At 41.7% G+C, this 25,242-nt stretch overlaps 1 protein-coding gene and 1 non-coding gene across 2 annotated transcripts in view; both read left to right on the top strand.

The window, feature by feature from the left end:
• CAMKK2 (calcium/calmodulin dependent protein kinase kinase 2) overlaps window positions 1-25,242 on the top strand; it is a 490,619-nt gene that overhangs the window by 251,049 nt on the left and 214,328 nt on the right. Inside the window, exons 4-5 of the mRNA XM_053701737.1 lie at window positions 886-939; window positions 23,564-23,615. Coding sequence (XP_053557712.1) covers window positions 886-939; window positions 23,564-23,615 — 106 coding nt within the window. The remainder of the gene's footprint in view (window positions 1-885; window positions 940-23,563; window positions 23,616-25,242) is intronic.
• On the top strand, window positions 10,887-11,005 carry LOC128650468 (5S ribosomal RNA). Its single transcript, XR_008400768.1, has one exon. It is a non-coding gene; the product is annotated as a 5S ribosomal RNA (ribosomal RNA).

Here is a 25,242-nt window from a genome sequence, read left to right as displayed (position 1 = left end):
AGCTTTACACCACTCCAGACAACGCTTGGCATTACACATGTGAAGTGATGCTTTTGTACAGCTTCTCGGCCATGGAAACCCATTTCACGAAGCTCTTGATGCACAGTTCTTGTGCTGATGTAGCTTCCAGAAACCTTTTTTAAATTCTGTAGTTTATGATACAACAGATGATGCAATGGGTGTGGCTAAAACACCTGAACTCCATGATTTGTAAGGGTGTCCACATACTTTTGGAAATATAGTGTATATCAAGCTGTTCCATAGTTTCCGTTAAATTGTCCTCAATTATCATAAGAACCTGAGTAATAGTGCTGGTGCAAAATAAAAACTGAATGTAATGCAATAATTAAATTTTTAGACTGTAGTTTTAAAATGTTTTTACCAATTGTGAACAAATAAAAGTGGTGTACTGGTCCAAGGATAAAATTAAAATTATAGTTTAACAGGGGTTTAAGTCAATAGAATAGTCCTTCGAACTTTCAGTCTAAAGGTTATTTTACATTTGTTGACCTCAAACCTATGATGAATGTTGAGCACTTCAGGGTGGGGATAAAATCCCTTCTGTATTACCAGAATGTACCTCTCCTAAAGCTGGTTACTTGTAGTTAATGGATATCAGTTTCTTTAAAACTATCCTTTTTATTGTCACAGATAATAGTAAGAGAAATGGCCTTCTTGAACCAAGATGGTGTTATTTGACTGTTCCAAGTTGTTCTACTTTACAGTTATTTACATAATCTGTAGGTCTTAAGCAGTCTCCACTCCAAATGCAATGTCCCTTAATAATTTTGTTACCACTCACTTTTAATAAATTCTTAAATTCTGAAGTTCAGAATATTTAAGCCATAGCCAGTAACCATTCAATTTTGCTTTTTTCACCTGCAGGGCTCCTATGGAGTTGTAAAGCTGGCTTATAATGAAGATGATAACACATACTATGTGAGTAATATTCTCCTAAGGAAATCATATTTTTCCTGAGAAACTATTATATTTATAGATTTTATTCTCTTGGTTTTGATCATTTTGTTTTTAATTCTATAAAGAAGAATTAGGCTTTTGTCTTCTTTGTGTGCAGGATACAGCATGTAGCTTTGCTGCAATGCATCATGCTGGAGTCAGATATTGTTTAATAGCTCATTGTTCAATACCTGAAATTAAATAATTTACATGATAATGGGTTGACGATTTATATGTGGTGATGAAAAAAAACATGAACATGCTGAAACCTATTTGTCTTTCTTTTTGTTGTCTTTCTTTCTTTCTTTCTTTCTTTCATACAGGTGTTGAGAGCCCACAATCCATTACTTCTGGGAATTACTCTTTCTTACCACTAGGAGGAGGCAAAGATTCCCAAACCCCAAGAGCCCTATAAAACTGCTCCCACCTTAGACATACCTCAGTGTTTACTTTGCAACCTCTGGAGGTGGTCGAAGAATGAAAATGTGCATTCAGTTCTTCAGAGAGATGGGTTTTTAGTTTATTTTGAGGCCCAGTTTCCCCTCAGAGTACAGTGCTTGCCAGAGGGATGTATTTGGTATATGGTTTGTGATTATTTTTTCACCTCGTGGGAAATGTATCATAAACCTTCCATAATTGGTCACAGGGATTTTTGCTATGTCTAGTACTGGTATGGCTGTCTGCTGTTTATTCGCTTGTGGATGAGTGTCTATCGGTAAGTATCAGTTATGGGCACATATATATATATATATATATATATGGCCCTGGGCAGAATACCTTACATTATTCCCCTTGCTGCTTTGTGCACATCAGCATTTTTTGGCACACTTAGTTTTAATTTTCGTGAGTCTGCCTTCAGGTCTATGTGTGTTGGGGTTTTACGCTTGTCGAGTTAGCGCACAACCCTTTAGTCTGTTTTTCGCATATTGGGCTAGCGCACTTGCGTCTAGGCTATGCGCACATCAGGTTTTGGCACGTTAAATCCTTTTTAGCTGTCAGTTTTGTCAAATGCTATAATGAGCTGTCTGATTCTGTTTCTAAATCTATCCTAGAAGCACCTTTCTACCATTATTTTGTATGTTTATTGTAAAAGAGCTGAGGTACCAGCTCCAGCTCATTTGTGTGACTTATGTTTAAATTTATTAATGCAAACATACCAACCTAATGCTGCTTCTTTGGGTAGTAATCCTCCTTCTGTTTGTTCATTACAGGAGAATGGTAATGATGTTTCATCCAGGCTGCAGTTTCTGAGGTGCTGGAGGCTCTCCCGCCTTCAAGCAAACATAAAAGGTTGGTTTAGAATTTACCTTCTGCTAGTACTATGTGCCCTGAAGCCAGGCACACTATTATGTCTTTAGATGATGAAGTTTCCTCAGGTGATGAGGAGTATTTATCTGATGTTGAACCTGATATTTCCTCTTTTTTGTTTTACATTCAACATATTCTTTTTTAAGGAGGTCTTAATTACTTTAGACCCTAATGTTTCTGATGATAAGCCTTGTAATCGTTTTAATTCAGTTTTTAAGACTGTTGGTAGACTCCATGAGGTTTTTCCTATTCCTGATACTGTCTCTGATATGATTTCTAGGGAATAGTCTAAGCCAGGTAATTAATTTAATCCTTCTGCATTATATCCATTACTTGCTGCTAATGTTGAATTGTGGGAAACAATTCCTAAGGTTAATGGGGCAATTTTCACTTTGAAAGAAAGTACTTCTTTTAAGAACCCACTGGATAGAAAATTAAAGTCTTTAAATAAAAGGGCATTTTTACAAGCAGGATATTTACTTAGGCCAGCCATTTCTGTAGCTGATGTGGCTGCTGCTTCTACCTACTGGTTATCAAGTCTTTCAGAACAGTGATCTGATGATTCTGTCCGTGAAAATCTTTTGGCTCTAGTTAAAAATTATAATTCTTTTATTTGAGGTGCTGCATTTTCTGCTGCTATAGAGTCAAAATCCAGATTATTGTCTCTTTCCTTTCAGGTAAGAAACTGTTTAGTTCTGATTTAGATTATATTATATCTACTGTTACTGGAGGTAAATGGGCTTTTTTTCCTCAAGACAAGAAGTCTAGAGGGAATTCTAAAGCTTCCAATTGTTTTCTTTCCTTTCGTCAGAGTAAGGAATAAAAAGTTGACTCCTCTGATCAGAAGCAAGGCACCTCTGGCCCAGTCTGGAGGCCTAGTTATAACTGAACAAGACAAAGCAGGCTAAAAATCTATCTAAAGAAAAAATAAAGAGTACTCAGTCCCACTGGAAAAAACACTGATCCCAAGTATCACAGAGGCGCCACTTCTCAGGCTGGTGAAAAATCCAAGATGATCAAAATGCCACGTTCAGCTCTTCAACAAATGCCAAATCTCTGTATTGTAGAAACAAAAAAGAAGAAAAGAAGGCGCTCCAATGGGGTAGTAACTCAGAATATTGGCCCCACAGATGAATAACCCCTTTATAAGTAGAAAACTCAAAAAGTTTAAGCACTTATCACAAAGAGCTCCCCAGCTAGCTCACAAACGGTCAACAGGCTTGATAAATAGACCAAGCTTAACTTGGATATAACATTTATTAAAACTTGATTAAACGCATATAAAAGCAGAACGCGTTTCCCAAGTACACCTTGCTTCCTCAAGCAGCTAATATACAATGACCAGTTGCAACAATATATACACACACCAATAACAATAAAAATTTACCACACCTGTATGTACTAATCAAATCACCATGGTAACATACACACTGATGGTGAATACAGACAATGTTTATTATTATAACATATGTATCATATAACAGTCATGTTTAACTCAAATATAGTGAAGATCATTATGTTTATAAACCCCACTATAGCGCAATGCAGGAATGTGAATAATATGTGCTTTGGAGACACGGATTACAATTCAAGGTGATTGCGATTTTTGGGAGGTATATATAACAATTTGATTGGTATTTGTTCTCAAACATAGCGCTATATGAGACGCTTTCAGCTTTTATATGCCTTTAATCAAGTTTGAATACATTTTATATCCAAGGTAAAGGGATAGTACACCCAAATATTTTCTTTCATGATTCAGATAGAGCATGCAATTTTAAGCAACTTTCTAATGTTCTTCTATTATAATTATTTCTTCGTTCTCTTGGTATCTTTATTTGAAAAAACAGAAATGAAAGCTTTTTTTAATCAGTGCCCTGTATAGGGCTTTCTGATTGGTGAATACATTTAGCCATCCAATCAGCAAGAGCAACGCAGGTTCTCAACCTAAAATGGGCTGGCTCCAAAGCTTTTATTTCTGCTTTTTGAAATAACGATTCCAAGAGAACGAAGAAAAATTTATAATAGGAGTAAATTAGAAAGTTGCTTAAAATTGCATGCTCTATCTGAATCCTGAAAAAAATATTTGTGTTTACTATCCCTTTAAGCGTGGTCTATTTATCAAGACTGCCACTAATCCTATATGGTGAATGGTGTTTGCTGTGGGATTTTGTGACTTGTTGTCTGCTGACTGTTGACCGGTTGTGAGCTAGCTGGGGAGCTCTTAAGGACCCAGACTGCACTATTTAGCACTTTGTGACAAGTGCTTAAACTTTGTGAGTATTCTACTTATAAAGGGGTTATTCATCTGTGGGGCCAATACCCTGAGTTACTACGCCATTGGAGCGCCTTATTTTCTTCTTTTTTAAAAATCTATCTCTACTACCAAATCTGCATGAAGGTGGGGCCCCGATCCAGAAGTTCTGGTAGGGGCAGGTTAAAGGGACAGTGTTGTCAAAACTAAACTTTCATGATTCAGATAGGGCATGCAATTTTAAATAACTTTCCAATTACTTTTATCATCAAATTTGCTTTGTTCCCTTGGTGGTATTTTTGAAAAGCTAAACCTAGCTAGGCTCAAACTGATTTCTAAACCGTTGAAAACTGCCTCTTAGCTCAGAGCATTTTGAATATTTTTTTACAGTTAGACAGTGTTAGTTCATGTGTGTCATATTGATAACATTGTGCTCACTCCCGTGAAGTTATTTAACAGTCTTCACTGATTGACTACACTGCATGTCTGTCAAAAGCACTTAGATAAGGAGGCTGTCTGCAGAGGCTTAGATACAAAGTAATCACAGAGGTAAAAAGCATATTAATATAACTGTGTTGGTTATGCAAAAACGGGGAATGGGTAATAAAGGGATTATCTATCTTTTTAAATAAGAAAATGTTTGGTGTAGACTGTCCCTTTAAGCCTCTTTCAGAAGGCTTGGTCTCAGTCTGTTCCAGATCCCTGGGTTCTGAATATAATCTCCCAGGGATATTGAATAAGATTCAGAACAAGACCGCCCAGTGGAAGTTTTTTTGTGTCCAAAGTTCCAAGGAATCTTTTAAAGGTTTAAGCTTTTCTCCTGTTAAGTGTAGTCAGTCCACGGGTCATCCATTACTTATGGGATTATATCTCCTCCCTAACAGGAAGTGCAAGAGGATCACCCAAGCAGAGCTGCTATATAGCTCCTCCCCTCTACGTCATACCCAGTCATTCTCTTGCACCTAACTAATAGATAGGACGTGTGAGAGGACTGTGGTTGTTAAACTTAGTTTTTATTTCTTCAATCAAAAGTTTGTTATTTTAAACAGCACCGGAGTGTGTTGTTTTTTCTCAGGCAGCATTAGAAGAAGAATCTACCTGAGTTTGTGTATGATCTTAGCGGTCGTAACTAAGATCCATTTGCTGTTCTCGGCCATTCTGAGGAGTGAGGTAACTTCAGAACAGGGGACAGCAGGCAGGGTTCACCTGCAAGGAGGTATGTTGCAGTATATTATTTTCTAAGGAATGGAATTGACTGAGAAAATACTGCTAATACGATGTAATGTAAGTGCAGCCTTAAATGCAGTAGTAGCGACTGGTATCAGGCTGATATGTATGTATGTTTACACTGAGGTATTTCTAGGGAATGGAACTTCACTAAGAAAATACTGTATACATTTAAGTTATATTTGAGCCTCCACTGCAGTGAAAGCGACTAGCAGCAGGCTTATTAATAACATTTCATAATTTTATTTTTAAACGTTTACTGGCATGTTAATCGTTTTTTTCTGAGGTACTTGGTGATAAAACTTTATGGGCATGATTTTTACCACATGGCTGTCGTTTGTTTATGAATAAAATCAGTTTACTGAGCTTCCCCACTGTTATATTATGAGTGGGAGGGGCCTATTTTAGCGCTTATTGTGCAGTAAAAATTCAGTCACAGTCTTCCTATTTCTTCCTCCATGATCCAGGACGTCTCTACAGAGCCCAGGGGTCTCCAAAACTAGTTTTGAGGGAGGTAATCACTCACAGCAGACCTGTGAGACTGTGTTTTGACTGTGATAAAAACGTTTATATTAAATTGTTATCCGTTTTTGGGTACTAAGGGGTTAATCATCCATTTGCTGGTGGGTGCAATCCTTTGCTAACTTAATGCATTTACTGTGAAAATTTGGTTGCTATAACTAATTTGGTTCATTGTTATTTCAACTGTGACAGTTTTTTTGTGCTTCTTAAAGGCACAGTAACGTTTTTTATATTGCTTGTAAATTTATTTGAAAAGTATTTTCCAAGCTTGCTAGTCTCATTGCTAGTTTGTTTAAACATGTCTGACACAGATGAATCTCTTTGTGCAATATGTTTAAAGGCCAATGTGGAGCCCAATAGAAATTTGTGTACTAATTGCATTGATGCTACTTTAAATAAAAGCCAATCTGTACATGTAAAGAAAATTTCACCAGACAACGAGGGGGAAGTTATGCCGACTAACTCTCCTCACGTGTCAGTACCTTCGCCTCCCGCTCAGGAGGTGCGTGATATTGTGGCGCCAAGTACATCAGGGTGGCCCATACAAATCACTTTGCAAGACATGGCTAATGTTATGACTGAAGTACTATCTAAATTGCCAGAGTTTAGGGGTAAACGCAATCACTTTGGGGTAAGAACAGAGTGCGCTGATAATAATAGAGCCATGTCTGATACTGCGTCACAATTTGCAGAACATGAGGACGGAGAGCTTCATTCTGTGGGTGACGGATCTGATCCAAGTAAACTGGACTCAGACATTTCAAATTTTAAATTTAAGCTTGAGAACCTCCGTGTATTACTAGGGGAGGTATTAGCGGCTCTGAATGATTGTAACACGGTTGCAATTCCAGAGAAAATATGTAGGCTGGATAAATATTTTGCGGTACCGACGTGTACTGACGTTTTTCCTATACCTAAAAGGCTTACAGAAATTGTTAACAAGGAGTGGGATAGACCCGGTGTGCCTTTTTCACCCCCTCCTATATTTAGAAAAATGTTTCCAATAGACGCCACCACACGGGACTTATGGCAGACGGTCCCTAAGGTGGAGGGAGCAGTTTCTACTCTGGCTAAGCGCACCACTATCCCGGTGGAGGATAGCTGTGCTTTTTCAGATCCAATGGATAAAAAGTTAGAGGGTTACCTTAAGAAAATGTTTGTTCAACAAGGTTTTATATTACAACCCCTTGCATGCATTGCGCCTGTCACGGCTGCGGCGGCATTCTGGTTTGAGTCTCTGGAAGAGACCATTAGCTCAGCTCCATTGGATGAGATTATAGACAAGCTTAAAGTCCTTAAGCTAGCTAATTCATTTATTTCTGATGCCGTAGTACACTTAACTAAGCTTACGGCTAAGAACTCCGGATTCGCCATTCAAGCGCGCAGAGCGCTGTGGCTTAAATCCTGGTCAGCCGATGTGACTTCTAAATCTAAATTGCTTAACATACCTTTCAAAGGGCAGACATTATTCGGGCCCGGTTTGAAAGAAATTATCGCTGACATTACTGGAGGTAAGGGCCATGCCCTGCCTCAAGACAGAGCCAAACCAAGGGCTAAACAGTCTAATTTTCGTGCCTTTCGTAACTTCAAGGCAGGAGCAGCATCAACTTCCTCCGCTCCAAAACAGGAAGGAACTGTTGCTCGCTACAGACAGGGCTGGAAACCTAACCAGTCCTGGAACAAGGGCAAGCAGGCCAGAAAGCCTGCTGCTGCCCCTAAGACAGCATGAAGGGAGGGCCCCCGATCCGGAAACGGAACTAGTGGGGGGCAGACTTTCTCTCTTCGCCCAGGCTTGGGCAAGAGATGTCCAGGATCCCTGGGCGTTAGAGATCATATCTCAGGGATATCTTCTGGACTTCAAAGCTTCTCCTCCAAAAGGGAGATTTCATCTTTCAAGGTTGTCAGCAAACCAGATAAAGAAAGAGGCGTTTCTACGCTGTGTACAAGACCTTTTACTAATGGGAGTGATCCACCCAGTTCTGTGGTCGGAACACGGACAAGGGTTTTACTCAAATCTGTTTGTGGTTCCCAAAAAAGAGGGAACCTTCAGACCAATCTTGGACTTAAAGATCCTAAACAAATTCCTAAGAGTTCCATCGTTCAAAATGGAAACTATTCGGACAATCTTACCTATGATCCAAAAGGGTCAGTACATGACCACAGTGGATTTAAAGGATGCCTACCTTCACATACCGATTCACAAGGATCATTATCCGTATCTAAGGTTTGCCTTCCTAAACAGGCATTACCAGTTTGTAGCTCTTCCCTTCGGGTTAGCTACGGCTCCAAGAATCTTTACAAAGGTTCTGGGCTCTCTCCTGGCGGTACTAAGACCGCGAGGAATATCGGTAGCTCCGTACTTAGACAACATTCTGATACAAGCGTCAAGTTTCCAAACTGCCAAGTCTCATACAGAGTTAGTTCTGGCATTTCTAAGGTCGCATGGGTGGAAGGTGAACGTAGAAAAGAGTTCTCTATTGCCACTCACAAGAGTTCCCTTCTTGGGGACTCTTATAGATTCTGTAGAAATGAAAATTTACCTGACAGAGGAAAGGTTAACAAAACTTCTAAATGCTTGCCGTGTCCTTCATTCCATTCAACACCCGTCAGTGGCTCAATGCATGGAGGTAATCGGCTTAATGGTAGCGGCAATGGACATAGTACCTTTTGCACGCCTGCATCTCAGACCACTGCAATTGTGCATGCTAAGTCAGTGGAATGGGGATTACTCAGATTTGTCCCCTATGCTAAATCTGGATCAAGAGACCAGAGATTCTCTTCTATGGTGGCTTTCTCGGCCACATCTGTCCAGGGGGATGCCCTTCAGCAGGCCAGATTGGACGATTGTAACAACAGACGCCAGCCTGCTAGGTTGGGGCGCTGTCTGGAATTCCCTGAAGGCTCAGGGATCATGGACTCAGGAGGAGAGACTCCTTCTAATAAACATTCTGGAATTAAGAGCAGTTTTCAATGCCCTTCTGGCTTGGCCTCAGTTAGCAACTCTGAGGTTCATCAGGTTTCAGTCGGACAACATCACGACTGTGGCTTACATCAACCATCAGGGAGGGACAAGGAGTTCCCTAGCGATGATGGAAGTCTCAAAGATAATTCGCTGGGCAGAGTCTCACTCTTGCCACCTGTCAGCGATCCACATCCCAGGCGTGGAGAACTGGGAGGCGGATTTCCTAAGTCGCCATACTTTTCATCCGGGGGAGTGGGAACTTCATCCGGAGGTATTTGCCCAACTGCTTCAGCTTTGGGGCAAACCAGATCTGGATCTCATGGCGTCTCGCCAGAACGCCAAGCTCCCTTGTTACGGATCCAGGACCAGGGACCCGGGAGCGGTACTGATAGATGCTCTGAAAGCACCTTGGGTTTTCGACATGGCTTATGTGTTTCCACCCTTCCCGATGCTTCCTCGATTGATTGCCAGGATCAAACAGGAGAGAGCATCGATAATTCTAATAGTGCCTGCGTGGCCACGCAGGACCTGGTATGCAGATCTAGTGGACATGTCGTCCTGTCCACTCTGGTCTCTACCTCTGAGACAGGACCTTCTGATTCAGGGTCCTTTCAAACATCCAAATCTAATTTCTCCAACATAGGTGTGTCCGGTCCACGGCGTCATCCTTACTTGTGGGATATTCTCTTCCCCAACAGGAAATGGCAAAGAGCCCAGCAAAGCTGGTCACATGATCCCTCCTAGGCTCCGCCTACCCCAGTCATTCTCTTTGCCGTTGTACAGGCAACATCTCCACGGAGATGGCTTAGAGTTTTTTAGTGTTTAACTGTAGTTTTTATTATTCAATCAAGAGTTTGTTATTTTGAAATAGTGCTGGTATGTACTATTTACTCAGAAACAGAAAAGAGATGAAGATTTCTGTTTGTATGAGGAAAATGATTTTAGCAACCGTCACTAAAATCCATGGCTGTTCCACACAGGACTGTTGAGAGCAATTAACTTCAGTTGGGGGAACAGTGAGCAGTCTCTTGCTGCTTGAGGTATGACACATTCTAACAAGACGATGTAATGCTGGAAGCTGTCATTTTCCCTATGGGATCCGGTAAGCCATGTTTATTACGATCGTAAATAAGGGCTTCACAAGGGCTTATTAAGACTGTAGACTTTTTCTGGGCTAAATCGATTCATTATTAACACATATTTAGCCTTGAGGAATCATTTTATTTGGGTATTTTGATATAATAATATCGGCAGGCACTGTTTTAGACACCTTATTCTTTAGGGGCTTTCCCAAAGCATAGGCTGAGCCTCATTTTCGCGCCGGTGTTGCGCACTTGTTTTTGAGAGGCATGGCATGCAGTCGCATGTGAGAGGAGCTCTGATACTTAGAAAAGACTTTCTGAAGGCGTCATTTGGTATCGTATTCCCCTTTGGGCTTGGTTGGGTCTCAGCAAAGCAGATACCAGGGACTGTAAAGGGGTTAAAGTTCAAAACGGCTCCGGTTCCGTTATTTTAAGGGTTAAAGCTTCCAAATTTGGTGTGCAATACTTTTAAGGCTTTAAGACACTGGTGAAAATTTGGTGAATTTTGAACTATTCCTTCATGTTTTTTCGCAATTGCAGTAATAAAGTGTGTTCAGTTTAAAATTTAAAGTGAGCCTACGGCCACACCACCCTGAATGCGCCCGATCTCGTCTGATCTCGGAAGCTAAGCAGGGTCGGGCCTGGTTAGTACTTGGATGGGAGACCGCCTGGGAATACCAGGTGCTGTAGGGAGAAAGGTTTTGCAAACCGTGGTGCCTTCCATTTAGGTGACCTGATTTGCTCCCTCCCTTCATCCGTGTCCTAAAGCTTTGGTATTGGTTCCCACAAGTAAGGATGACGCCGTGGACCGGACACACCTATGTTGGAGAAAACAGAATTTATGTTTACCTGATAAATTACTTTCTCCAACGGTGTGTCCGGTCCACGGCCCGCCCTGGTTTTTTTAATCAGGTCTGATAATTTATTTTCTTTAACTACAGTCACCACGGTACCATATGGTTTCTCCTATGCAAATATTCCTCCTTAACGTCGGTCGAATGACTGGGGTAGGCGGAGCCTAGGAGGGATCATGTGACCAGCTTTGCTGGGCTCTTTGCCATTTCCTGTTGGGGAAGAGAATATCCCACAAGTAAGGATGACGCCGTGGACCGGACACACCGTTGGAGAAAGTAATTTATCAGGTAAACATAAATTCTGTTTTCTCTGAGGCTGACTGCATGGAGATTGAACGCTTGATTCTATCAAAGCGGGGATTCTCGGAGTCAGTGATTGATACCTTAATACAGGCTAGGAAGCCTGTTACAAGGAAAATTTACCATAAAATATGGCGTAAATACTTACATTGGTGCGAATCCAAGAACTACTCATGGAGTAAGGTTAGGATTCCTAGGATATTGTCTTTTCTACAAGAAGGTTTAGAAAAGGGTTTATCTGCTAGTTCGTTAAAGGGACAGATCTCAGCTCTGTCTATCCTTTTACACAAACGTCTGTCAGAAGTTCCAGACGTTCAGGCTTTTTGTCAGGCTTTGGCCAGGATTAAGCCTGTGTTTAAGACTGTTGCTCCGCCGTGGAGCTTAAACTTAGTTCTTAACGTTCTGCAGGGTGTTCCGTTTGAACCCCTTCATTCCATTGATATCAAGCTGTTATCTTGGAAAGTTCTGTTTTTAATGGCTATTTCCTCGGCTCGAAGAGTCTCTGAGCTATCGGCCTTACATTGTGATTCTCCTTATCTGATTTTTCATTCAGACAAGGTAGTTCTGCGTACTAAACCTGGGTTCTTACCTAAGGTAGTCTCTAACAGGAATATCAATCAAGAGATTGTTGTTCCATCATTGTGCCCTAACCCTTCTTCAAAGAAGGAACAACTTCTGCACAATCTGGACGTCGTCCGTGCCCTGAAATTTTATTTACAGGCAACTAAAGATTTTCGCCAAACTTCTTCCCTGTTTGTCGTTTATTCTGGACAGAGGAGAGGTCAAAAAGCTTCGGCTACCTCTCTCTCTTTTTGGCTTCGTAGCATAATACGTTTAGCCTATGAGACTGCTGGACAGCAGCCTCCTGAAAGGATTACAGCTCATTCTACTATAGCTGTGGCTTCCACTTGGGCCTTTAAAAATGAGGCCTCTGTTGAACAGATTTGCAAGGCTGCAACTTGGTCTTCGCTTCACACTTTTTCGAAATTTTACAAATTTGACACTTTTGCTTCTTCGGAGGCTGTTTTTGGGAGAAAGGTTCTACAGGCAGTGGTTCCTTCCGTGTAAAGATCCTGCCTGTCCCTCCCGTCATCCGTGTACTTTTAGCTTTGGTATTGGTATCCCATAAGTAATGGATGACCCGTGGACTGACTACACTTAACAGGAGAAAACATAATGTATGCTTACCTGATAAATTCCTTTCTCCTGTAGTGTAGTCAGTCCACGGCCCGCCCTGTTTTTACGGCAGGTCTAAATTTTAAATTAAACTCCAGTCACCACTGCACCCTATAGTTTCTCCTTTCTCGTTTGGTTTCGGTCGAATGACTGGGTATGACGTAGAGGGGAGGAGCTATATAGCAGCTCTGCTTGGGTGATCCTCTTGCACTTCCTGTTAGGGAGGAGATATAATCCCATAAGTAATGGATGACCCGTGGACTGACTACACTACAGGAGAAAGGAATTTATCAGGTAAGCATAAATTATGTTTTTTTCTAGTCTTTGTCAGATCTGGAAGCTATTGGAGTGATTGTACCAGTTCCTTTACCAGAACAGGGGATGGGATTTTATTTAAATCTCTTCATTGTTCTAAAGAAGGAAGGTAGTTTCAGACCAGTTCTGGATATGAAAGCTCTGAACAAGTTTGTAAGGATTCCATTTTCAGAATGGAAACTATTCGGACAATTCTTCCTTTTCTTTAGCAAGGTCAGTGTATGGCCACAATAGATTTAAAGGATGCTTACCTTCATACTCCTATTCACAGAGAACATTACCAGTTTCTGAGGTTTGCCTTTCTGGACAAGCATTTGCAGTTTGTTGCTTTACCATTTGGTCTGACTACAGTTCCAAGAATATTCACAAAGGTTCTGGATGCCCTTTTGTCTGTGATCAGAACTCAGGGTATTACAGTGTTTCCTAACTTGGACAATATCTTGATTCAAGCTCTGTCTTTTCCTTTAGCAGAATCTCCCACCAACAAACTCTTGTAATTTCTTCAACAACATAGTTGGAGGATCAATTTTCCAAAAAGTTCTCTGATTCCTCAAACAAAGGTTACTTTTTTGGGCATTCAAATAGATTCAGTCTCCATGAGTCTTTCTCTAAAAGAGCAAAGAAGGTTAAGATTGGTGTCAGCTTGTCTGAACCTCCAGTCTCTTTCTCCTCTGTTGCTCTTTGTATAGAAGTTCTAGGTCTAATGACTGCAGCTTCAGATGCAATTCCGCTTGTTCGTTTTCACATGAGATCTCTTCAGCTTTGTATGCTTTGTCAGTGGTGCAGAGATTATACTCAGCTCGCTCAAATGATATTTTTGGATCCCAGTACAAGTCAGTCTCTAACTTGGTGGCTGGATCATCAGTTTATTATTCAGGGGGCTTCTTTTGCTGTCCTATCTGGATTTTGATCACTAGAGATGCAAGTCTCTCAGATTGGGGAGCTGTTTGGGCGTCTTGTTTGGGTGTCTCTAAGAGCACAGGGAGTTTGGGATCCACAGGAGGCGAGATTACCAATAAATGTTCTAGGACTCCGTGCTGTTTTCAGGGCTCCTTAAGCTTGGCCTCTGTTGAAAAGAGAATCTCATCTCTTTTTTCAGACAGACAATGTCACAGCGGTATTTTATGTAAACCATCAGTAGGGGAACTCACAGTTCCCTGGCCATGAGGGAAGTGTTCCAAATTATCTTATGGGCAGAAACCAATTCCTGTCTAGTCTATGTGATTCATATTCCAGGGGTTAGCAACTGGTAAGGGGCTTTCTCAGTCGTCAATCTCTACTTCCAGGAGAGAGGTCTTTTCACCAGAACGTGTTCAATAAGACCCCCAAGGCTAACCCCCACCCCCTTAATACCTCACCCCTGTTGTTTCTCAGTGGTTGTGGGCTTCTCAGAGCAACAACAGTCTCTGGAAGCTTTTGGTTGCTTGTTTTGTAACCAGTACTTTGTCAGAGAAGAGCTGGCCTCTGACCGGAAAAAACCTCCTAGGCTGGCCGGGCTCCTGGAACTCACGGTCGGCCGCCTCACAACGGACACCCGCCTAACCCCTCTCAGGCCAGCCGGGCTCCTGGAACTCCCGGTTGGCCACAGAACAGCAGGACACCCACTACCTTTAACCCTGGTTGCTCCAACGGCCCTTTGTCCCAGGGCTCCACTCTTTTGGGGATTGGTAGCTCCTAGGGAGGACAAGAGGTGGTGGAATTGCCGGAGGGGAGCTACTTGGGGAACTAGGGGTTTCGGACACTCCTACTCCCCAATTTATACTGGGCTGTAACTCCGGTAATGAATCACGCCGCTTTTTGGACTGTGGCATCTGGGGACCGAGAGCTTTCAAATAACACCCTGGAAGTGCCGCTGCTCCCCTGGGATCACCCCGAAACTGTCACCCCTGGGTCCTGGGATTCTGTGGGACTATGGCTGCTATGGAGGCGCCGGTCTGTCTGGAGGGGCGGGAATGGTGGGAAAATTGTGGGATTGTCCAGTGTCTAATCAAGATGAGCTTTGTGTATAAAAGAGTGTGGCCTAGATTTGGAGTTCGGCGGTAGCCGTCAAAACCAGCGTTAGAGGCTCCTAATGCTGGTTTTGGCCGCCCGCTGGTATTTGGAGTCAGTGATTAAAGGGTCTAACGCTCACTTTTCAGCCGCGACTTTTCCATACCGCAGATCCCCCTACGCCATTTGCGTATCCTATCTTTTCAATGGGATCTTTCTAACGCTGGTATTTAGAGTCATTTCTGAAGTGAGCGTTAGAGCTCTAACGACAAAATTCCAGCCGCCTGAAAATAGCAGGAGTTAAGAGCTTTCTGGCTAACGCCGGTTCATAAAGCTCTTAACTACTGTACCCTAAAGTACACTAACACCCATAAACTACCTATGTACCCCTAAACCGAGCTCCCCCCACATCGCCGCCACTCGATTAAAATTTTTTAACCCCTAATCTGCCGACCGCCACCTACGTTATACTTATGTACCCCTAATCTGCTGCCCCTAACACCGCCGACCCCTATATTATATTTATTAACCCCTAACCTGCCCCCCACAACGTCGCCGCCAGCTACTTAAAATAATTAACCCCTAATCTTCCTACCGCAAAGCGCCGCCACCTACGTTATCCCTATGTACCCCTAATCTGCTACCCCTAACACCGCCGACCCCTATATTATATTTATTAACCCCTAATCTGCCCCCCTCAACGTCGCCGACACCTGCCTACACTTATTAACCCCTAATCTGCCAAGCGGACCTGAGCGCTACTATAATAAAGTTATTAACCCCGAATCCGCCTCACTAACCCTATCATAAATAGTATTAACCCCTAATCTGCCCTCCCTAACATCGCCGACACCTACCTTCAATTATTAACCCCTAATCTGACGACCGGAGCTCACCGCTATTCTAATAAATTGATTAACCCCTAAAGCTAAGTCTAACCCTAACACTAACACCCCCCCTAAATTAAATATAATTTTAATCTAACGAAATAAATTAACTCTTATTAAATAACTTATTCCTATTTAAAGCTAAATACTTACCTGTAAAATACACCCTAATATAGCTACAATATAAATTATAATTATATTGTAGCTATTTTAGGATTAATATTTATTTTACAGGCAACTTTGTATTTATTTTAACCAGGTACAATAGCTATTAAATAGTTAAGAACTATTTAATAGCTACCTAGTTAAAATAATAACAAATTTACCTGTAAAATAAATCCTAACCTAAGATATAATTAAACCTAACACTACCCTATCAATAAATTAATTAAATAAACTACCTACAATTACCTACAATTAACCTAACACTACACTATCAATAAATTAATTAAACACAATTGCTACAAATAAATACAATTAAATAAACTAGCTAAAGTACAAAAAATAAAAAAGAACTAAGTTACAAAAAATAAAAAAATATTTACAAACATAAGAAAAATATTACAACAATTTTAAACTAATTACACCTACTCTAAGCCCCCTAATAAAATAACAAAGCCCCCCAAAATAAAAAATTCCCTACCCTATTCTAAATTAAAAAAGTTACAAGCTCTTTTACCTTACCAGCCCTGAACAGGGCCCTTTGCGGGGCATGCCCCAAGGATTTCAGCTCTTTTGCCTGTAAAAAAAAACATACCATACCCCCCCCAACATTACAACCCACCACCCACATACCCCTAATCTAACCCAAACCCCCCTTAAATAAACCTAACACTAAGCCCCTGAAGATCTTCCTACCTTGTCTTCACCATACCAGGTTCACCGATCCGTCCTGGCTCCAACATCTTCATCCAACCCAAGCGGGGGTTGGCGATCCATCATCCGGTGCTGAAGAGGTCCAGAAGAGGCTCCAAAGTCTTCCTCCTATCCGGCAAGAAGAGGACATCCGGACCGGCAAACATCTTCTCCAAGCGGCATCTTCAATCTTCTTCCATCCGGTGCGGAGCGGGTCCATCTTGAAGCAGGCGACGCGGATCCATCCTCTTCTTCCGTTGTCTCCCGACGAATGACGGTTCCTTTAAGGGACGTCATCCAAGATGGCGTCCCTCGAATTCCGATTGGCTGATAGGATTCTATCAGCCAATCGGAATTAAGGTAGGAATTTTCTGATTGGCTGATGGAATCAGCCAATCAGAATCAAGTTCAATCCGATTGGCTGATCCAATCAGCCAATCGGGTTAGATTAGGGGTATGTGGGTGGTGGGTTGTAATGTTGGGGGGGGGGTATGGTATGTTTTTTTTTACAGGCAAAAGAGCTGAAATCCTTGGGGCATGCCCCGCAAAGGGCCCTGTTCAGGGCTGGTAAGGTAAAAGAGCTTGTAACTTTTTTAATTTAGAATAGGGTAGGGAATTTTTTATTTTGGGGGGCTTTGTTATTTTATTAGGGGGCTTAGAGTAGGTGTAATTAGTTTAAAATTGTTGTAATATTTTTCTTATGTTTGTAAATATTTTTTTATTTTTTGTAACTTAGTTCTTTTTTATTTTTTGTACTTTAGCTAGTTTATTTAATTGTATTTATTTGTAGCAATTGTGTTTAATTAATTTATTGATAGTGTAGTGTTAGGTTAATTGTAGGTAATTGTAGGTAGTTTATTTAATTAATTTATTGATAGGGTAGTGTTAGGTTTAATTATATCTTAGGTTAGGATTTATTTTACAGGTAAATTTGATCCAATCAGCCAATCAGATTGAGCTCGCATTCTATTGGCTGTTCTGATCAGCCAATAGAATGCGAGCTCAATCTGATTGGCTGATTGGATCAGCCAATCGGATTGAACTTGATTCTGATTGGCTGATTCCATCAGCCAATCAGAAAATTCCTACCTTAATTCCGATTGGCTGATAGAATCCTATCAGCCAATCGGAATTCGAGGGACGCCATCTTGGATGACGTCCCTTAAAGGAACCGTCATTCGTCGGGAGACAACGGAAGAAGAGGATGGATCCGCGTCGCCTGCTTCAAGATGGACCCGCTCCGCACCGGATGGAAGAAGATTGAAGATGCCGCTTGGAGAAGATGTTTGCCGGTCCGGATGTCCTCTTCTTGCCGGATAGGAGGAAGACTTTGGAGCCTCTTCTGGACCTCTTCAGCACCGGATGATGGATCGCCAACCCCCGCTTGGGTTGGATGAAGATGTTGGAGCCAGGACGGATCGGTGAACCTGGTATGGTGAAGACAAGGTAGGAAGATCTTCAGGGGCTTAGTGTTAGGTTTATTTAAGGGGGGTTTGGGTTAGATTAGGGGTATGTGGGTGGTGGGTTGTAATGTTGGGGGGGGGGGTATGGTATGTTTTTTTTTTACAGGCAAAAGAGCTGAAATCCTTGGGGCATGCCCCGCAAAGGGCCCTGTTCAGGGCTGGTAAGGTAAAAGAGCTTGTAACTTTTTTAATTTAGAATAGGGTAGGGAATTTTTTATTTTGGGGGGCTTTGTTATTTTATTAGGGGGCTTAGAGTAGGTGTAATTAGTTTAAAATTGTTGTAATATTTTTCTTATGTTTGTAAATATTTTATTATTTTTTGTAACTTAGTTCTTTTTTATTTTTTGTACTTTAGCTAGTTTATTTAATTGTATTTATTTGTAGCAATTGTGTTTAATTAATTTATTGATAGTGTAGTGTTAGGTTAATTGTAGGTAGTTTATTTAATTAATTTATTGATAGGGTAGTGTTAGGTTTAATTATATCTTAGGTTAGGATTTATTTTACAGGTAAATTTGTTATTATTTTAACTAGGTAGCTATTAAATAGTTCTTAACTATTTAATAGCTATTGTACCTGGTTAAAATAAATACAAAGTTGCCAGTAAAATAAATATTAATCCTAAAATAGCTACAATATAATTATAATTTATATTGTAGCTATATTAGGGTTTATTTTACAGGTAAGTATTTAGCTTTAAATAGGAATAATTTATTTAATAAGAGTTAATTTATTTTGTTAGATTAAAATTATATTTAATTTAGGGGGGGTGTTAGTGTTAGGGTTAGACTTAGCTTTAGGGGTTAATACATTTATTATAGTAGCGGTGAGGTCCGCTCGGCAGATTAGGGGTTAATAATTGAAGTTAGGTGTTGGCGATGTTAGGGAGGGCAGATTAGGGGTTAATACTATTTATGATAGGGTTAGTGAGGCGGATTAGGGGTTAATAACTTTATTATAGTAGCGCTCAGGTCCGCTCGGCAGATTAGGGGTTAATAAGTGTAGGCAGGTGTCGGCGACGTTGAGGGGGGCAGATTAGGGGTTAATAAATATAATATAGGGGTCGGCGATGTTAGGGCAGCAGATTAGGGGTACATAGGGATAACGTAGGTTGCGGCGGTTTACGGAGCGGCAGATTAGGGGTTAAAAAAAATATGCAGGTGTCAGCGATAGCGGGGGCGGCAGATTAGAGGTTAATAAGTGTAAGGTTAGGGGTGTTTAGACTCGGGGTACATGTTAGAGTGTTAGGTGCAGACGTAGGAAGTGTTTCCCCATAGGAAACAATGGGGCTGCGTTAGGAGCTGAACGCTGCTTTTTTTGCAGGTGTTAGGTTTTTTTTCAGCTCAAACAGCCCCATTGTTTCCTATGGGAGAATCGTGCACGAGCACATTTTTGAGGCCGGCCGCGTCCGTAAGCAACTCTGGTATCGAGAGTTGCATTTGCGGTAAAAATGCTCTACGCTCCTTTTTTGGAGCCTAACGCAGCATTTGTTTAAACTCTCGATACCAGAGTTAAATTTATGGTGCGGCCAGAAAAAAGCCCGCGGAGCGTTAACAGCCCTTTTACCGCCGAACTCCAAATTTAGGCCTGTGTGTTTTCCAATAAAATCAGTTCCTGTTTCACCTGAATGCTAGTATGTCTAGTTATTTGGGTGGGCTCCAGCTAAAATCACCTTCCTGGGCTACATAGCAGCCTGTTCCAGGCAGATGAAGGACCCTCTAGCATAGCTACCTAGTCTGGGTAGCCGGAGTCTGCCACAGGGTGGGACCCTGAATACTGGTGCTGTCGGGCATCAGGGGTGGCTACAGGCTGTGGTCACTTGCCAGCTACATAGCTGCAGTCGGCAGAGAGGAAGCAGGACCCGTTTGACGGCGCTACCCAGTCGGGGTTGCCGGGGTTTCCGTCACCGAGCTGATGGCTTCCTGTTTGAACAACAAACTTCCCAATTACTTTGCGAGGTCCAGGAATCCTCAAGCAGAGTTTCTGGATGCTCTAGTAACTCTTTGGTTATTTCAGCTTGCTTATCTTTTTCTACTTCTGGTACTTCTACACAGAGTGATCTCCAAGATAAGCCTAGAGAAATCATCAGTAATCCTGATTGGTCCAGCTTGGCCTTACAGGATTTGGTATGCAGATCTGGTTCAGACGTCCAGCTGCCCTCCTTGGCCTCTTACTTTGCAGTGAACTTCTGTCTCGAGGTCAGTTTTTGCATCCGGACCTCAAGTCTCTCAACTTGATGGCATGGAAATGGAACGGTTATTCCTTAGACATAGAGGTTTCTCTGATTCAGTGATTGAATCCTTAATTCATGCCTTAAAGGCTGTAACTAGGAAAATGTATCATAAGGTCTGGAAGGACTTTATTTTACTGGTGTATGGTTTACGGTTTTTCCTAAAAACAAAATAGAGAGACACACTCACTGAGACAGAACAAAAGCTAGAAAAACTTCCGTGCTTGTCCACAAGGCCAGTGCCACTCAGGGTGCAGTCTCTTTTTGCACACTATGCCTTTTCACAGAGAAAAAAATACCCTGTAGCATATCAGTCTGATCCTGCCCAATGACAGTCCAGTGTCAAAATACCAGGCAATTCTTCTCTGAACAAGACAAACAACAAACCCCAGACTTAAGTTTCGGCCTCCCTTGGGCCTCATCAGTGAGGTGCAGTTGCATATCTTTAGGGCATGTGTGCAAGGAGTCCATATTTGGTTTCCCCCTTTACTCTTAGGGAGACCTAAGAGCAATTTACATAAAACAAAATAGAGAGACGCACTCACTGAGACAGAACAAAAGCTAGAAAAACTTCCGTGCTTGTCCACAAGGCCAGTGCCACTCAGGGTGCAGTCTCTTTTTGCACACTATGCCTTTTCACAGAGAAAAAATATCCTGTAGCATATCAGTCTGATCCTGCCCAATGACAGTCCTGCGCCGAAATGCCAGGCAATTCTTCTCTGAACCAAACAAACAACAAACCCCAGACGTACGTTTCGGCCTCCCTTGGGCCTCGTCAGTGAGGTGCAGTTGCATATCTCTAGGGCATGTGTGCAAGAAATCCATATCTGGCTTCCCCCTTTACTCTTAGGGAGACCTAAGAGCAATTTACATAAAAACAAAATAGAGAGACGCACTCACTGAGACAGTACAAAAGCTAGAAAAACTTCCATGCTTCCAGATGCTCACTCACAGACATCAACGAGGCACTCTACCACTCTTATATGCACTCTTCAGATGCTCGCTAACACACATCAACAAGGCATTCTACCATCCTTATTTGCACCCCCAGATGCTCAATCACACACATCAACAAGGCACTCTACCACTCTTATGTGCAACCCCAGATGCTCATTCACACATCAACAAGACACTCTACCACTCTTATGTGCACCCTCAGATGCTCACTCACACATCAACAAGGCACTCTACCATCCTTATTTGCACCCCCAGATGCTCAATCACACACATCAACAAGGCACTCTACCACTCTTATGTGCAACCCCAGATGCTCATTCACACATCAACAAGACACTCTACCACTCTTATGTGCACCCTCAGATGCTCACTCACACATCAACAAGGCACTCTACCATTCTTATGTGCACCCCAGATGCTCACTCACACACATCAACAAGGCACTCTATCACTCTTATGTGCAACCCCAGATGCTCATTCACACATCAACAAGGCACTCTACCACTCTTATGTGCACCCTCAGATGCTCACTCACTCACACATCAACTAGGCACTCTACCACTCTTATGTGCACCCTCAGATGCTCACTCACTCACACATCAACTAGGCACTCTACCACTCTTATGTGCACCCCCAGATGCTCGCTCACTCACATCAACAAGGCACTCTACCACTTTTATGTACAACCCCAGATGCTCACTCACATCAACAAGGCACTCTACCACTCTTATGTGCACCCCCAGATGCTCTTGCACACACATCAACAAGGCCCTCCACCACTCTTATGTGCACTCCCAGATGCTCACTCACGTCAACAAGGCACTCTACCACTCTTATGTGCACCCCCAGATGCTCACTCACACATCAACAAGGCACTCTACCACTCTTTTGTGCACCTCCAGATGCTCACTCACTCACATCAACAAGGCACTCTACCACTCTTATGTGCACCCTCAGATGCTCACACACATCAACAAGGCACTCTACCACTCTTATGTGCAACCCCAGATGCTCACTCACATCAACAAGGCACTCTACCACTCTTTTGTGCACCTCCAGATGCTCACTCACTCACATCAACAAGGCACTCTACCACTCTTATGTGCACCCTCAGATGCTCACACACATCAACAAGGCACTCTACCACTCTTATGTGCACCCCCAGATGCTCACTCACACATCAACAAGGCACTCTACCACTCTTATGTGCACCCCCAGATGCTCACTCACACATGAACAAGGCATTCTACCACTCTTATGTGCACCCCCAGATGCTCACTCATTCACATCAACTAGGCACTCTACCACTCTTATGTGCATCCCCAGATGCTCACTCACACACGTGAACAAGGCACTCTACCACTCTTATGTGCACCCCCAGATGCTCACACATCAACAAGGCACTCTACCACTCTTATGTGCACCCCCCAGATGCTCACACATCAACAAGGCACTCTACCACTCTTATGTGCACCCCCAGATGCTCACTCACACATCAACAAGGCACTCTACCACTGTTATGTGCTCCCCCAGATGCTCACTCACACATCAACAAGGCACTCTACCACTCTTACTGGCATCTGCTGGTACTCGCTCACTCATCCCGGTACTCTACCATTCTACAGGACCTCTTTCTCTCTCTCCTCTTTGTAACCAGGAGAAGGTTACAAAAAAATCAAATTACCGTTTTCAATGTTAAAACAGTGAGACTGGGAGTAATAATCCAGAAATTAGTGGTGCACTTCTGCATTTGAGACATTTCTCACTGTAACTGTCCTGGTTTGATAGTGAGCAGATGGTTCATTACCCATATTTTATGCATCAGGACAAGTACACTGTGATGAGGGATAGCTAAACTGCGCTAGCAGTATTTTACCTTGGCATTTCATTATGTGTATACAGTGGACTGATGTGTATACTGTAATTTGGGGAGAAATGTGCAATATAAATGCACAAAAAGTACAATTTAATCATTTTAGATTACAAATATGTATGTGTCATATTTATGTTTATCGGAAGGATCTAGATAATATAAAGTAAACGATAAAAGTTTGATGTTCCTTTAAGTTAGAACTAACATTATACCTTAATGATTTCATTTACCATTGCAGGGAAAAAAAATGTTTGAAGATTTTCAAAGCTTTACATGTAAGCGGGTTCATTATATGTTTGAGACAGTGTGAAATGTTACTTTATTTCTTTATAACACATTTTTTTTACTTTAGGCAATGAAAGTTCTTTCAAAGAAGAAGCTAATGAGACAAGCAGGTTTTCCGCGTAAGTCTCTTATGTTTTATGCTGTAGAACGATAATGTTGTTAAAAGCTAATTTCAGGCCTGTTAACTCATTTGCAGCCACAGAAGCCAGCTATATACTTCTATGGATTCTAACTATAAATATTAGCCAGCTAAGTTAGTGTTTACTGTTTACAATACTAACACAAACCTTAATCAAAGTATAGGCTAGAATAGTAGATGAGAAATGATTGCTACTTTTAATTTTCCTCTTCTTTGCCTACACAGAACAGGACCAATTAAGGCCAGAACATGCTCTTTAAAATGATGGATTTTGTTGATCTTAGTTCCAAATAATTTCAGTAGATATGTGGATAAAATAGCAGTTCTGTTAGGGGTAGAATGAGACAAATTAGAAAAGAGAAGATTGCGGGTGGGTAAGAAAAAGTGAGAATGAGAAACTGAAAAAAGACACTTAAATGCCATAGTTAAATGGTTAAAGGAAGGCAAAAGAAATAAACAGCTGTGGAAATGAGAAAAAAAAGAAATGTAGAAATATACAGGGAAAGTATAAAATGCAGTGTTGATATAAAAAGTGACAACCATAAGAATTATCAACATAAAGTGGGAAAGAAGAGGAGACATTGAGGCCCCGATATTCAAAGCATCAACATTTGTCGATATATTATAAAAAAAAAAGTGCCAGCGAGTGGTGATGTGTCTTCCATAGGAAATAATAAGGACTGCGGCTTCCACAAAAGTCTACTGACTACGCCACTTGTCGAGGTGGTGTGGTTGCGACAAGACAATGCTCTTGCTGAAACCAAACATGGTTTCTGTGTAGGAACACTTTAAATATTGCCTGTGTGACCTAACTGTAACTACAACTAAACTAATGACCTCACACTGTAAAGACAAACATGACTGACACCCCCCTACTTGTAACCTGTACTTGAGCGATTCGAATATATCGCAGTGCTGGCAATTTATCTCAATTGAAGTGCAGGTTACTCCCCTGGAACGCCCGGCTGACTCCCACAGAACGCCTACACTCACGTCATATTTTAGCTATATCCCTGGAACGCCCAGCTTACTCCCTAATACCACCTACTACTACGTCATGTCTTAGCTAAAGTCCCCTGGAACTCCCAGCCAATTCCCACAGACCACCTAGACCTACGTCATGTCTTCCCTATACTCCCCCCTGGAACACCCAGATAGCTCCCACAGAACACCTACGTCATGTCTGCAATCTACGTGACTAATAAAGAATACAAAAAACACCCTCCTTATTATAACAATATGAGCTTTGTCGCTACATTTGTATACAATGTTAAAATTATATGGATTGTCATGTATAATGCATATTATTTTAAATATTGTACAGTATATAATTTAAAATGTAGTCATTTTCTCCAACATAGGTGTGTCCGGTCCACGGCGTCATCCTTACTTGTGGGATATTCTCTTCCCCAACAGGAAATGGCAAAGAGCCCAGCAAAGCTGGTCACATGATCCCTCCTAGGCTCCGCCTTCCCCAGTCATTCTCTTTGCCGTTGCACAGGCAACATCTCCACGGAGATGGCTCAGAGTTTTTTGGTGTTTAAATGTAGTTTTTATTCTTCAATCAAGAGTTTGTTATTTTAAAATAGTGCTGGTATGTACTATTT

Source organism: Bombina bombina, chromosome 2 (assembly GCF_027579735.1).
Source record: "Bombina bombina isolate aBomBom1 chromosome 2, aBomBom1.pri, whole genome shotgun sequence".
Classification (NCBI taxonomy): domain Eukaryota; kingdom Metazoa; phylum Chordata; class Amphibia; order Anura; family Bombinatoridae; genus Bombina; species Bombina bombina.
Note: the sequence above shows the minus strand (reverse complement) of the source record. Positions and strands in the feature narration are given on the sequence as shown.